The 15,095-nt window shown below is 47.0% G+C and overlaps 1 protein-coding gene across 1 annotated transcript in view; it reads left to right on the top strand.

Moving 5' to 3' along the window:
- Positions 1-19: 19 nt before the first annotated feature.
- Positions 20-15,095, top strand: part of LOC311113870 (BRCA1-associated ATM activator 1-like) — a 30,284-nt gene continuing 15,208 nt past the window's right edge. Inside the window, exons 1-6 of the mRNA XM_084189156.1 lie at positions 20-79; positions 467-608; positions 3,789-3,943; positions 7,188-7,335; positions 11,909-12,177; positions 14,998-15,095. The exon at positions 14,998-15,095 is cut by the window's right edge and continues 69 nt beyond it. Of these exons, the coding sequence (XP_084045282.1) occupies positions 68-79; positions 467-608; positions 3,789-3,943; positions 7,188-7,335; positions 11,909-12,177; positions 14,998-15,095 (824 nt within the window). The 5' untranslated portion in view covers positions 20-67. The remainder of the gene's footprint in view (positions 80-466; positions 609-3,788; positions 3,944-7,187; positions 7,336-11,908; positions 12,178-14,997) is intronic.

Below are 15,095 nucleotides of genomic sequence, written 5' to 3'. Positions count from 1 at the left end.
TCATTTTATCGATTTTATGCACACCTTGAATTGTCCTTCTTACTTTCCGTAGTGAGGGAATCCATGAATGCACGCACTGGTAGAACGAAACTCTTTTATTCAGTCCTTGAGATACTTTTTAGGCTATTACTAGCTAGCTAGCGACGTGAATTTGTCCCTGATTTGCTTCTCAGATAACTTCAGCATATACCTAGGTGCTGTAGTTAGTTGTCTATAGGTTTGCATGCATGTGTCATTCAACTCAGTTAGTTGTTTGTGTAGCTGACTTGGTTAGCTTGCTAACAAACGTGTTGCCATAAAGGTCCATACTTTACCTAGCTAGCAAGCTAGCTCTGGTCCAGGGCGGTAGCGTGCGTTCCTAGGTGACTCGAGGAACGCTTACTAAACGCCCTGGACCAGAGCTAGCAAGCTACCATCTGTCTAACTAAAGTAATAAAACGTTTTTATTATTGGCTTTTCCCTATAGACATCTCTAAGCAGCATGGACAGTGAGTGCCTGGTGCTGCTGCCTCGGGTGTGTTCTGTACTAGCGGACCCCAGACAGTCCCTACCAGATGACACCAGCCTCGAGAAACTGCTGGACTGGTTCACCGGTCTCACCAAGGAGGGTGAGGACACACTTACACACAGGCCTCACACAGCGAGGATGAGGAGGAGAGACTAGCTATAATCTCTCTCACACAGGGAGGATGAGGAGGAGAGACTAGCTATAATCTCTCACACACAGCGAGGATGAGGAGGAGAGACTAGCTATAATCTCTCTCACACAGCGAGGATGAGGAGGAGAGACTAGCTATAATCTCTCACACACAGCGAGGATGAGGAGGAGAGACTAGCTATAATCTCTCTCATACAGCGAGGATGAGGAGGAGAGACTAGCTATAATCTCTCTCACACAGCGAGGATGAGGAGGAGAGACTAGCTATAATCTCTCTCACACAGCGAGGATGAGGAGGAGAGACTAGCTATAATCTCTCTCACACAGCGAGGATGAGGAGGAGAGACTAGCTATAATCTCTCTCACACAGCGAGGATGAGGAGGAGAGACTAGCTATAATCTCTCTCACACAGCGAGGATGAGGATGAGGAGGAGAGACTAGCTATAATCTCTCTCACACAGCGAGGATGAGGAGGAGAGACTAGCTATAATCTCTCTCACACAGCGAGGATGAGGAGGAGAGACTAGCTATAATCTCTCTCACACAGCGAGGACGAGGAGGAGAGACTAGCTATAATCTCTCACACAGCGAGGATGAGGAGGAGAGACTAGCTATAATCTCTCTCACACAGCGAGGATGAGGAGGAGAGACTAGCTATAATCTCTCTCACACAGCGAGGATGAGGAGGAGAGACTAGCTATAATCTCTCTCACACAGCGAGGATGAGGAGGAGAGACTAGCTATAATCTCTCACACAGCGAGGATGAGGAGAGACTATATAATAATAATAAGATGCCATTTAGCAGACTCTTTTATCCAAAGTGACTTACAGTCATGTCTGCATAAATTTTTACGTATGGGTGGTCCCGGGGATCGAACCCACTACCCTGGCGTTACAAGCGCAGTGCTCTACCAGCTGAGCTACAGAGGACCATACTACTGATCCTTTACTGATTACTGGCCTTGATCAAATCAAATGTTATTTGCCACATGCGCCGAATACAACAGGTGTAGACATTACAGTGAAATGCTTACTTACAAGCCCTTAACCAACAATGCAGTTAAGAGTTTTTTTTTTTTTAAAGCAAATAATTAAAGAGCAGCAATAAAATAACAGTAGGGAGGTTATATACATTTTACATGTACATTTTAGTCATTTAGTAGACGCTCTTATCCAGAGCTACTTACAGGTAGTGAGTGCATACATTTTCATACTGGCCCCCCCCCGTGGGAAACGAACCCACAACCCTGGCGTTGCAAGCGCCATGCTCTACCAACTGAGCTACAGGGGGTACCGGTACAGAGTCAATATGCGGGGGCACAGGTCAGTCGAGGTAATTGAGGTAATATGTACATGTGGGTAGAGTTAAAGTGACTATGCATGAATAATAAACAGAGTAGCAGCAGCGTAAAAGAGTGCATATAGTCCGGGTAGCCATGATTAGCTGTTCAGGAGTCTTATGGCTTTGGGGGGTAGAAGCTGTTAAGAAGCCGTTTGGACCTAGACTTGGCGCTCCGGTATCGGTTTATACACTTAGTTTATTTGACGATGTGTTACAGGACTGTGGGGCAGGAAAAGTCTGCAGCCCACAGCAGGTCTTTATGGCCATAACAGCTCTAAGCGATCATGACCTACACAATGTCTACGTACCAAATGGCACCCTGCTATTCCCTACATAGGGAACTTTTGACCAGGCACTGTGGGCACTACATTTGACCAGGCACTGTGGGCACTACATTTGACCAGGCACTGTGGGCACTACATTTGGTACATTTGACCAGGCACTGTGGGCACTACATTTGACCAGGCACTGTGGGCACTACATTTGACCAGGCACTGTGGGCACTACATTTGACCAGGCACTGTGGGCACTACATTTGACCAGGCACTGTGGGCACTACATTTGACCAGGCACTGTGGGCACTACATTTGACCAGGCGCTGTGGGCACTACATTTGACCAGGCGCTGTGGGCACTACATTTCACCAGGCGCTGTGGGCACTACATTTGACCAGGCGCTGTGGGCACTACATTTGACCAGGCGCTGTGGGCACTACATTTGACCAGGCACTGTGGGCACTACATTTGACCAGGCACTGTGGGCACTACATTTGACCAGGCACTGTGGGCACTACATTTGACCAGGCACTGTGGGCACTACATTTGACCAGGCACTGTGGGCACTACATTTGACCAGGCGCTGTGGGCACTACATTTGACCAGGCGCTGTGGGCACTACATTTGACCAGGCGCTGTGGGCACTACATTTGACCAGGCGCTGTGGGCACTACATTTGACCAGGCACTGTGGGCACTACATTTGACCAGGCGCTGTGGGCACTACATTTGACCAGGCGCTGTGGGCACTACATTTGACCAGGCGCTGTGGGCACTACATTTGACCAGGCACTGTGGGCACTACATTTGACCAGGCACTGTGGGCACTACATTTGACCAGGCACTGTGGGCACTACATTTGACCAGGCGCTGTGGGCACTACATTTGACCAGGCGCTGTGGGCACTACATTTGACCAGGCGCTGTGGGCACTACATTTGACCAGGCGCTGTGGGCACTACATTTGACCAGGCACTGTGGGCACTACATTTGACCAGGCGCTGTGGGCACTACATTTGACCAGGCGCTGTGGGCACTACATTTGACCAGGCACTGTGGGCACTACATTTGACCAGGCGCTGTGGGCACTACATTTGACCAGGCACTGTGGGCACTACATTTGACCAGGCACTGTGGGCACTACATTTGACCAGGCACTGTGGGCACTACATTTGACCAGGCACTGTGGGCACTACATTTGACCAGGCACTGTGGGCACTACATTTGACCAGGCACTGTGGGCACTACATTTGACCAGGCACTGTGGGCACTACATTTGACCAGGCGCTGTGGGCACTACATTTGACCAGGCACTGTGGGCACTACATTTGACCAGGCACTGTGGGCACTACATTTGACCAGGCACTGTGGGCACTACATTTGACCAGGCACTGTGGGCACTACATTTGACCAGGCACTGTGGGCACTCCATTTGACCAGGCACTGTGGGAATAGGGTGCCATTTGGGACGCAGGCCATAATACTTAATACCACCTGTGGTGATGTTTTCCAGACCATGGCCTGGCCCTGTTGGAGTCCTGCCCCTGTCTGGTGGACTACATATCCACCGCGTGTCTGGATAAAACTACAGGTCCCAGCATGCTTTCCTTCAGCCTCAAACTTTCCGGCCTGTTGGCGGCCAGCCAACACGGCTTCAACCTGCTGCAGGTGAGCTTATTATATATATATATATATATATATATATATATATATATATATATATATATATATATATATATATATATATATATATACACACAGTACCAGTCAAGTTTGGACACACCTACTCATTCAAGGGTTTTTCTTTATTTGTACTATTTTCTACATTGTTGAATAATGGTGAAGACATCAAAACTATGAAATAACGCATGGAATCATGTAGTAACCAAAAAAAGTGTTAAACAAATCAAAATATGTTTTTTATATGATTCTTTAAATAGCCACCCTTTGCCTTGACAGCTTTGCACACTCTTGGCATTCTCTCAACCAGCTTCACTTGGAATGTTTTTCCAACAGTCTTGAAGGAGTTCCCACATATACTGAGCACTTGTTGGCTGCTTTTCCTTCACTCTGCGGTCCAACTCATCCCAAACCATCTCAATTGGGGTTGAGGTCGGGTGATTGTGGAGGCCAGGTCATCTGATGCAGCACTCCATCACTCCTTCTTGGTCAAATAGCCCTTACACAGCCTGGAGGTGTGTTTTGGGTCATTGTCCTGTTGAAAAACAAATGATAGTTCCACTAAGCGCAAACCAGATGGGATGGCGTATCGCTGCAGAATGCTGTGGTAGCCATGCTGGTTAAGTGTGCCTTGAATTCTAAATAAATCAGAGGGTGTCACCAGCAAAGCACCATCACACATTCTACTCCATGCTTCACCGTGGGAACCACACATGTGGTGATCATCCGTTCACCTACTCTGTGTCTCACGGCGGTTGGAGCCAAAAATCTCACATTTGGACTCATCAGACCAAAGGACAGATTTCCACCAGTCTAATGTCCATTGCTCGTGTTTCTTGGCCCAAGCAAGTCTCTTCTTTTTGGTGTCCTTTAGTAGTGGTTTCTTTGCAGCAATTCGACCCTGAAGGCCTGATTCACGCAGTCTCCTCTGAACAGTTAATGTTGAGATGTGTCTGTTACTTGAACTCTGAAGCATTTATTTGGGCTGCAATCTGAGGTGCAGTTAACTCTAATTAGGGGCGGCAGGTAGCTTAGTGGGTAAGAGCGTTGTGCCAGTAACCGAAAGGTCGCTGGTTCTAATCCCCGAGCCGACTAGGTGAAAAATCTGTCGATGTGCCCTTAAGCAAGGCACTTAACCCTAATTGCTCCTGTAAGTCGCTCTGGATAAGAGCGTCTGCTAAATGACTAAAATGTAAAATGTAAAATGTAATTAACTTATCCTCTGCAGCAGAGGTAACTCTGGGTCTTCCTTTCCTGTGGCGGTCCTCATGAGAGCCAGTTTCATCATAGCGCTTAATGGTTTTTGCGACGGCACTTGGAGAAACATTCAAAGTTCTTGAATTTTCCGTATTGACTGACCTTCATGTCTTAAAGTAATGATGGACTGTCATTTCTCTTAGCTTATTTGAGCCGTTCTTGCCATAAAATGGACTTGGTCTTTTACCAAATAGGGCTACCTTCTGTATACCACGCCTACCTTGTCACAACACAACTGATTGGCTCAAACGCATTAAGAAGGAAAGAAATTCCACAAATTAACATTTAACAAGGCACACCTGTTAATTGAAATGCATTCCAGATGACTACCTCATGAAGCTGGTTGAGAGAATGCCAAGAGTGTGCAAAGTTGTCATCAAGGCAAAGGGTGGCTACTTTGAAGAATCTCAAATATATAATATATTTTGATTTGTTGAACACTGTTTTGGTTACTACATGATTCCATATGTGTTATTTCATAGTTTTGATGTCTTCACTATTAGTCTACAATGTAGAAAATAGTAAAAAATTAAGAAAAATCCTGCAATGAGTAGGTGTGTCCAACATTTTGACTGGTACTGTGTGTGTGTATATATATATTCAATCAATCCAGGTAGCATTGTATGGGTAGAAAGAAACACAACACAGGTAGAGTTGAGATTATCCTCTCCTCCTACTCAGTCATTCAACCATCCATTCTGCTCAATGATGAATCCCAAATTCAGACCCAGCAGGTGTAGTCAATATGGTAATAGGATAGAGTCAGTTGTAGTCAATATGGTAATAGGATAGAGTCAGGTGTAGTCAATATGGTAATAGGATAGAGTCAGGTGTAGTCAATATGGTAATAGGATAGAGTCAGTTGTAGTCAATATGGTAATAGGATAGAGTCAGGTGTAGTCAATATGGTAATAGGATAGAGTCAGGTGTAGTCAATATGGTAATAGGATAGAGTCAGGTGTAGTCAATATGGTAATAGGATAGAGTCAGGTGTAGTCAATATGGTAATAGGATAGAGTCAGGTGTAGTCAATATAGTAATAGGATAGAGTCAGGTGTAGTCAATATAGTAATAGGATAGAGTCAGGTGTAGTCAATATGGTAATAGGATAGAGTCAGGTGTAGTCAATATGGTGATAGGATAGAGTCAGGTGTAGTCAATATGGGAATAGGATAGAGTCAGGTGTAGTCAATATGGTAATAGGATAGAGTCAGGTGTAGTCAATATGGGAATAGGATAGAGTCAGGTGTAGTCAATATGGTAATAGGATAGAGTCAGGTGTAGTCAATATGGTAATAGGATAGAGTCAGGTGTAGTCAATATGGTAATAGGATAGAGTCAGGTGTAGTCAATATGGTAATAGGATAGAGTCAGGTGTAGTCAATATGGGAATAGGATAGAGTCAGGTGTAGTCAATATGGTAATAGGATAGAGTCAGGTGTAGTCAATATGGTAATAGGATAGAGTCAGGTGTAGTCAATATGGTAATAGGATAGAGTCAGGTGTAGTCAATATGGTAATAGGATAGAGTCAGGTGTAGTCAATATGGTAATAGGATAGAGTCAGTTGTAGTCAATATGGTAATAGGATAGAGTCAGGTGTAGTCAATATGGTAATAGGATAGAGTCAGGTGTAGTCAATATGGTAATAGGATAGAGTCAGGTGTAGTCAATATGGTAATAGGATAGAGTCAGTTGTAGTCAGTATGGTAATAGGATAGAGTCAGGTGTAGTCAGTATGGTAATAGGATAGAGTCAGGTGTAGTCAATATGGTAATAGGATAGAGTCAGTTGTAGTCAATATGGTAATAGCTCTATCTTGCCAGGTGGAAGTTTCACCATATTGTTTACACCAATCTAATCACCTCAGCTCTCCACAAGTGCATAGGGTCGAGGGGTCCATTTGGGATTGGGCGTAAAACTATCTTCACCTCCTAGACATTCATTGATTTACTCATCTCTTCATTCCATCTCAGGATCGATCCATCCTTGGCGTGGCCTACGACAGCGAGCGCTGGCAGGTGGCTGGCCTATGGGAGGATCCGAGCGTGCGGATTGGCTGGATCCATGGCCTGAGTAACATGATGCACCACCCACAGGCCTTCCACTTCCTGGATCAGGCTGGTAGGTTTTCCACAACTGGTAACTCTGCTATCTCAGACTTCTGGACTTCAGTGCGTTCAAGACAACTGGCAACTCTGACTGGGGAAAAAAATAGTTTTGAACGGTCATCCAACTTTAAATTCGAAGTCGGAAACTCTGGCATCTTTCTAGAGCTCCGACTTTCCAACCTGAAGATCACTGACATCATGATTTGAATGCGTTTTGTTCCCAGTTCCCATGACAGCACCAGTAGTACTACAGGAGTGATTATGTTTTATTTTTTTATTTAACCTTTATTAAACGAGGCAAGTCAGTTAAGAACAAATTCTTATTTACAATGACGGCCTACACCGGCCAAACCCGGACGACGCTGGGCCAATTGTGCGCCGCCCTATGGGACTCCCAATCACGGCCGGTTGTGATACAGCCTGGAATCGAACCAGGGGGTCTGTAGTGACGCCTCAAGCACTGAGATGCAGTGCCACGGACCGCTGCGCCACTCGGTCTGTAGTGACGCCTCAAGCACTGAGATGCAGTGCCACGGACCGCTGCGCCACTCGGTCTGTAGTGACGCCTCAAGCACTGAGATGCAGTGCCACGGACCGCTGCGCCACTCGGTCTGTAGTGACGCCTCAAGCACTGAGATGCAGTGCCTCAGACCGCTGCACCACTCGGGAACCCTCGGGAGTGTACTGTCTAGGGAAGCATCTCTTTAAAGTTTGGGTTTCTATCGACGGGTTAGCTGATAACGCCACGGAAACGAAGCTCGCGCTTCAAAGGGGCAGAAGGCCGTGTGTTGTTCTGGTTCTGGATGGCCAGAGGGGCAGAAGGCCGTGTGTTGTTCTGGTTCTGGATGGACAGATGGCCGTGTGTTGTTCTGGTTCTGGATGGCCAGATGGCCGTGTGTTGTTCTGGTTCTGGATGGACAGATGGCCGTGTGTTGTTCTGGTTCTGGATGGACAGATGGCCGTGTGTTGTTCTGGTTCTGGATGGACAGAAGGCTGTGTGTTGTTCTGGTTCTGGATGGCCAGATGGCCGTGTGTTGTTCTGGTTCTGGATGGCCAGATGGCCGTGTGTTGTTCTGGTTCTGGATGGACAGATGGCCGTGTGTTGTTCTGGTTCTGGATGGACAGAAGGCCGTGTGTTGTTCTGGTTCTGGATGGCCAGAGGGGCAGAAGGCTGTGTGTTGTTCTGGTTCTGGATGGCCAGATACGCTCCAAAGGGGCAGAAGGCCGTGTGTTGTTCTGGTTCTGGATGGCCAGATGGCCGTGTGTTGTTCTGGTTCTGGATGGCCAGATGGCCGTGTGTTGTTCTGGTTCTGGATGGCCAGAAGGCCGTGTGTTGTTCTGGTTCTGGATGGCCAGATGGCCGTGTGTTGTTCTGGTTCTGGATGGGCAGAAGGCCGTGTGTTGTTCTGGTTCTGGATGGGCAGAAGGCCGTGTGTTGTTCTGGTTCTGGATGGACAGATACGCTCCAAAGGGGCAGAAGGCCGTGTGTTGTTCTGGTTCTGGACTGGCTGCATCACTTCTTGGTGTGGCAACTGCTTGGCATTCGCCCGCGAGGCGCTACAGAGGGGAGTGCATTACTGGGGCAGAGCTCCCTGCCATACAAAATCAAATCAAATGTTATTGGTCACATACACATATTTAGCAGATGTTATTGCGGGTGTAGTGAAATGCTTGTGTTCCTAGCTCCAACAGTGCAGTAGTAGCTAATACTTCACAACAATACACACAAATCTAAAAGTAAAAGAATGGAATTAAGAAATATATAAATATTAGGACGAGCAATGTCAGAGTGGTATTGACTAAAATACAGTAGAATAGAATACAGTATATACATATGAGATGAGTAAAGCAGTATGTAAACATTATTAAAGTGACCAGTGATTCCATGTCTATGTACATAGGGCAGCAGCCTCTAAGGTGCAGGGTTGAGTAGCCGGGTGGTAGCCGGCTAGTGATGGCTATTTAACAGTCTGATGGCCTTGAGATAGAAGCTGTTTTTCAGTCTCTCGGTCCCAGCTTTGATGCACGTGTACTGACCTCGCCTTCTGGATGATAGCGGGGTGAACAGGCAGAGGCTCGGGTGGTTGATGTCTTTTATGATATTTTTGGCCTTCCTATGACATCGGGTGCTGTAGTTGTCCTGGAGGGCAGGCAGTGTGCCCCTGGTGATGCGTTGGGCTGACCGCACCACCCTCTGAAGAGCCCTGTGGTTGCGGGCGGTGCTGTTACCGTACCAGGCGGTGATACAGTCCGACAGGATGCTCTCAGTGGTGCATCTGTAAAAGTTTGTGAGGGTCTTAGGGGCCAAGCCGAATGTCTTCAGCCTCCTGAGGTTGAACAGCGCCTTCTTCACCACACTGTCTGCGTGGGTGGACCATTTCAGATTGTCAGTGATGTGTACGCAGAGGAAACTTGAAGCTTTTCACATTCTCCACTGCGGTCCCGTCGATGTGGATGGGGGCGTGCTCCCTCTGTTGTCTCCTGAAGTCCACGATCAGCTCCTTCATTTTGTTGACGTTGAGTGAGAGGTTGTTTTCCTGGCACCACTCCGCCAGGGCCCTCACCTCCTCCCTGTAGGCGGTCTCGTCATTGTCGGTTATCAAGCCTACTACTGTTGTGTCGTCAGCAAACTTGATGATTGAGTTGGAGGCGTGCTTGGCCACGCAGTCATGGGTGAACAGGGAGTACAGGAGGGGGCTGAGCACGCACCCTTGTGGGGCCCCTGTGTTGAGGATCAGCAAAGTGGAGGTGTTGTTTCCTACCTTCACCACCTGTCAGGAAGTCCAGGATCCAGTTGCACACTGGCCCTCTATACTTCTATACCAAGCAGTGTCAGAGGAAGGCCCTAAAAATGGTCAGACTCCAGCCATCCAAGTCATAGACTGTTCTCCCTGCTACCGCATGGCAAGCAGAACCGATGCACCAAGTCTGGAAACCAACAGGACCCTGAACAGCTTCTACCACCAAGCCATAAGACTGATGAATAGTTAGTCCTTGTAGCTATTTGGGTAACTATTTAACTGTCTGCATTGACCCTTTTGCACTAACCTTTCTGACTCATCCCATACGCTGCTGCTACTGTTTTACTATGTGTCACTTTATTCCTAGTTACATTGGGAAAGTATTCAGACCCCTTCCCTTTTTCCACATTTTGTTACTTTACAGCCTTATTCTAAAATTGATTAAATAAATAAAAATCCTCATCAATCAAAAAAAACAAAACAGAAATACCTTATTTACATAAGTATTCAGACCCTTTGCTATGAGACTCGAAATTGAGCTCGGGTGCATCCTGTTTCCATTGATCATCCTTGAGATGTTTCTACAACTTGATTGGCGTCCACCTGTGGTAAATTCAAATGATTTGACATTTGGAAAGGTACACATCTGTCTATATAAGGTCCCACAGTTGACAGTGCATGTCAGAGCAAAAACCAAGACATGAGGTCGAAGGAATTGTCCGTAGAACTCTGAGACAGGATTGTGTCGAGGCACATATCTGGGGAAGGGTACCAAAACATTTCTGCAGCATTGAAGGTCCCCAAGAACACAGTGGCCACTCCTCAGTAAAAGGCACATGACAGCCCGCTTGGAGTTTGCCAAAAGGCACCTAAAGGACTCTCCGACCATGAGAAGCAAGATTCTCTGGTCTGATGAAACCAAGATTGAACTCTTTGGCCTGAATGCTAACCGTCACGTCTGGAGGAAGCCTGGCACCATCCCTACGGTGAAGCGTGGTGGTGTCAGCATCATGCTGTGGGGATGTTTTTCAGCGGCATGGACTGCGAGACTAGTCAGGATCTAAGGAAAGACGAACAGAGAAAAGTACAGAGAGATCCTCCACTGGGGCGAAGGTTCACCTTCCAACAGGACAACGACCATAAGCACACAGCCAAGACAACGCAAGAGTGGCTTTTGGCACAAGTGTCTGAATGTCCTTGAGTGGCCCAGCCAGAGGCCGGACTTGAACCCGATCGAACATCTCTGGAGAGACCTGAAAATAGCTGTGCAGTGACGCTCCCCATCCATCCTGACAGAGCTTGAGAGGATCTGGGAGAAACTCCCCAAATACAGGTGTGCCAAGCATGTAGCGTCATACCCAAGAAGAATTCAGACTGTAATCGCTGCCAAAGGTGCTTCAACAAAGTACTGAGTAATTTTTATTTTTTTAAATATATATATTTGCAAAACATTTCTAAAAACCTTTTTTTGCTTTGTCATTATGGGGTGTCGTGTGTAGATTGATGAGGTTAAATGATTTAATCCATTTTAGAATCAGGCTGTAAGTTGACAATGGGGATAAAGTCAAGGGGTCTGAATACTTTCAGAATGTACATATCTACCTCAATTACCTCGTACCCCTGCACTTCGACTCGGTACTGGGTACCCCGTGTATATAGCCAAGTTATCGTTGTGTATTTATTATTACTTTCATTATTACGTGTTATATTTTTCTATTATTTCTCTATTTTCTTTCTCTCTGCGTTGTTGGGAAGGGCCCGTCAGTCAGCATTTCACTGTTAGTCTCCACCTGTTGTTTACCAAGCATGTGATGAATAGAAATGGATTTGATTTGATCTCCTCAGGCCTGACCAAACCCCTCCTCCAGCTACAGACTGACCCCAGCCTATTCGTTGCCTCGGCCGCAAATCACCTCTTGGCCCGCCTCCTGACCTTCAAACAACCAGCCACAACCTCACACACAACCCAGGGGAATGGCCTCACTGTTCCACCCAATACGGAAGAGGAGGAATTGGCCGTAACCATGGAGACAAGTCCAGGAAGCGGGCGTTCCGTCACCATGGAGATCTTGAAGCACCTGGAAAGCTCTCTGGAGTCAGACAGCCACACCCAGGTACGATTGATTGATTGGTTGATTGAGAACATTGTTTTGTTTTTTTACAGCAGTGACCCTAGAGGAGAGGGAGAGGAGATGGGGGGGGGGGGGTTGAAGACAATGATAAATATAGCTGCGAGCAGCAATGAACGTGGTTCACAGGATGACAGAAAGGTCACGATCAGTTGGATCACAAAGCAAGCAATTATCTTCCTTTATGTGCAATCAGTGAAAGCATTACCATGTTTATCTCTCAATACCACAAGGATGACCAAGTTAAGTTTAGTGCTGTAGGTTGGTTACCTTTGAATGCAGCAGGTAATCATTCTTAGTCATTACTTAATGTATTGAGTTTATATTCCAATTCTGAAGTCTATTTGACTAATGGTTTATGTTAAGATTTGTGAAATATTTTCAGTGTTGGTGTATTGGTATTAGGGTTGGAACCGGTTCATTGAACAGAACAGATTTTTTTTTTTTTAGAGGAACAGAACCGGGAACGAAAGTGATCTATACTGTTCTGGAACAGAACCATTATTTTAAAAGCATGGGAACCGGTTAATAACGTTATTTTACGTTCCGGGCATTTTTTTCCAGTCCCCCCCAAAAAACGCAGCAAAGAGCCAATGCAAAGCCCAGTCAGTCAGTCAGTCAGAAAACCTTTGAAGGTGTGTCTAGGCTACCTGCCCCTCCCCCTCTGAAGCAGAGGCCACTGTAGCTTACTGATGATACAAGCGGGATTTTTAATTAGAGAAGGATGGATTCACTTTTTCAATGCTAGTTAAGGATACTATAGTTATCACGTTTCACATTGGATTTATTAACTACCAAAAGGTCAGACGTGTTTTTTATTTTAATTCTGGTGCAATGTTAAGCCAACTGTCGGCAGTTCGAAGACATTCCGAGTTCCTTCATATAAGCCGCTCCGTAGTTCTAATTCTGTGGGCCTAATTCAGATAATGTTTCAGGCCAAGCCTCCTCTTCCCCCTCTCTCACTCAGTCGCATCTCACGCCCTACACTTGTCTGACATCTGTCCAATGCATGTGTAAATAACTATTGCTTGCCCGCTCTGTGCTCTATCCACAATGATTGGTGAAATAATTTAATGTTGCGCTAAATGTAAAATATATTTCAGAGGTTTAAAAAAGGAACAGAAAGAAACTATATAAAGCGTTACTTTTTTGGGGTTAGAACCGGTTCAGAACTTTATTTTGCTGGTCGGAACAGTGGAACGGAACGAAAAAAATAATGGTTCTGTTCAGAACGAAACTATTGGAAAACAATTTATGTTCCAACCACTGATTGGTATATTACAGTCATCTTTGAATTCTGGGACACTCAACTTTGCCAACTGCTAATGGCATTTACAATTGTTACATAGTCAAAGTAAATTGGTAACAGTTGTCTTTTTTAAAGATATCAAACTTAACATGATTCATCATGTATGGGATGGGCATGAGTAATCCAGTACTCGAACTGACGTCAAAAAAAATAACTCCATCTTTAACCAGAGATCGATTTTGTTTCAAATACTGAAGCTATTTGGTCAAAATGTTGTCTTGAAGACTACGTTAATTTGCTTTGACTCTAGTGTTCCATTTGTTTACATGTGCATTTGCAGGACACAACAAAAAATAAACCAAGCCAAGCATCACGCAGTTCTGCTTCCTGAATTCCCTGTTCTGCTTCCTGAATTCCCTGTTCTGCTTCCTGAATTCCCTGTTCTGCTTCCTGAATTCCCTGTTCTGCTTCCTGAATTCCCTGTTCTGCTTCCTGAATTCCCTGTTCTGCTTCCTGAATTCCCTGTTCCGACCGCTCCCTCTACACACGCGTGCTGTGTGCACCTACAGAACTAAATGCCTATTAAAAACATATCAATGGGACAAGGACGTCCCGGCCGGCCAAACCGTCCCCTAACCCGGACGACACTGGGCCTATTGTGCGCCGCCTCATGGGTCTCCCGGTCGCAGCCGGCTGCCACACCGCCTGGGATAGAACCCGGGTCTGTAGTGACGCCTCATGGGTCTCCCGGTCGCAGCCGGCTGCCACACCGCCTGGGATAGAACCCGGGTCTGTAGTGACGCCTCATGGGTCTCCCGGTCGCAGCCGGCTGCCACACCGCCTGGGATGGAACCCGGGTCTGTAGTGACGCCTCATGGGTCTCCCGGTCGCAGCCGGCTGCCACACCGCCTGGGATAGAACCCGGGTCTGTAGTGACGCCTCATGGGTCTCCCGGTCGCAGCCGGCTGCCACACCGCCTGGGATGGAACCCGGGTCTGTAGTGACGCCTCATGGGTCTCCCGGTCGCAGCCGGCTGCCACACCGCCTGGGATAGAACCCGGGTCTGTAGTGACGCCTCATGGGTCTTCCGGTCGCAGCCGGCTGCCACACCGCCTGGGATGGAACCCGGGTCTGTAGTGACGCCTCATGGGTCTCCCGGTCGCAGCCGGCTGCCACACCGCCTGGGATGGAACCCGGGTCTGTAGTGACGCCTCATGGGTCTCCCGGTCGCAGCCGGCTGCCACACCGCCTGGGATGGAACCCGGGTCTGTAGTGACGCCTCATGGATCTCCCGGTCGCAGCCGGCTGCCACACCGCCTGGGATGGAACCTGGGTCTGTAGTGACGCCTCAAGCCTTCGACCGATGCACCACTCGGCCCTATAGCCTCTAGTTTCCATATTAGAAAAAAGTTACCCATCTATGCTGGAGTTCTTTGACAATGTTAAAATATATATATATATTTATGAGAATAACAATAGGTTTCACTCTGTGAACCCCTAATAATGATATTTTATCAAGGTCTTTATAATGGTCTTCTATTGTGATGTGTCACTAGGTGCTCCAGGGGCTGAGGCTGCTGGCTCTGACTCTCCCCGAGCTGGAGGCTCCTCTCTGGGGCTCGGTGATCAGGCGAGTCCTGAGGCCTCTGGAGGG

This window comes from Coregonus lavaretus, assembly GCF_964263955.1.
Source record: "Coregonus lavaretus genome assembly, contig: HAP1_SCAFFOLD_317, whole genome shotgun sequence".
In the NCBI taxonomy this organism is placed as follows: Eukaryota; Metazoa; Chordata; class Actinopteri; order Salmoniformes; family Salmonidae; genus Coregonus; species Coregonus lavaretus.
The sequence above is the reverse complement of the archived record's forward strand: the minus strand, read 5'-3'. Positions and strand labels throughout refer to the sequence as shown.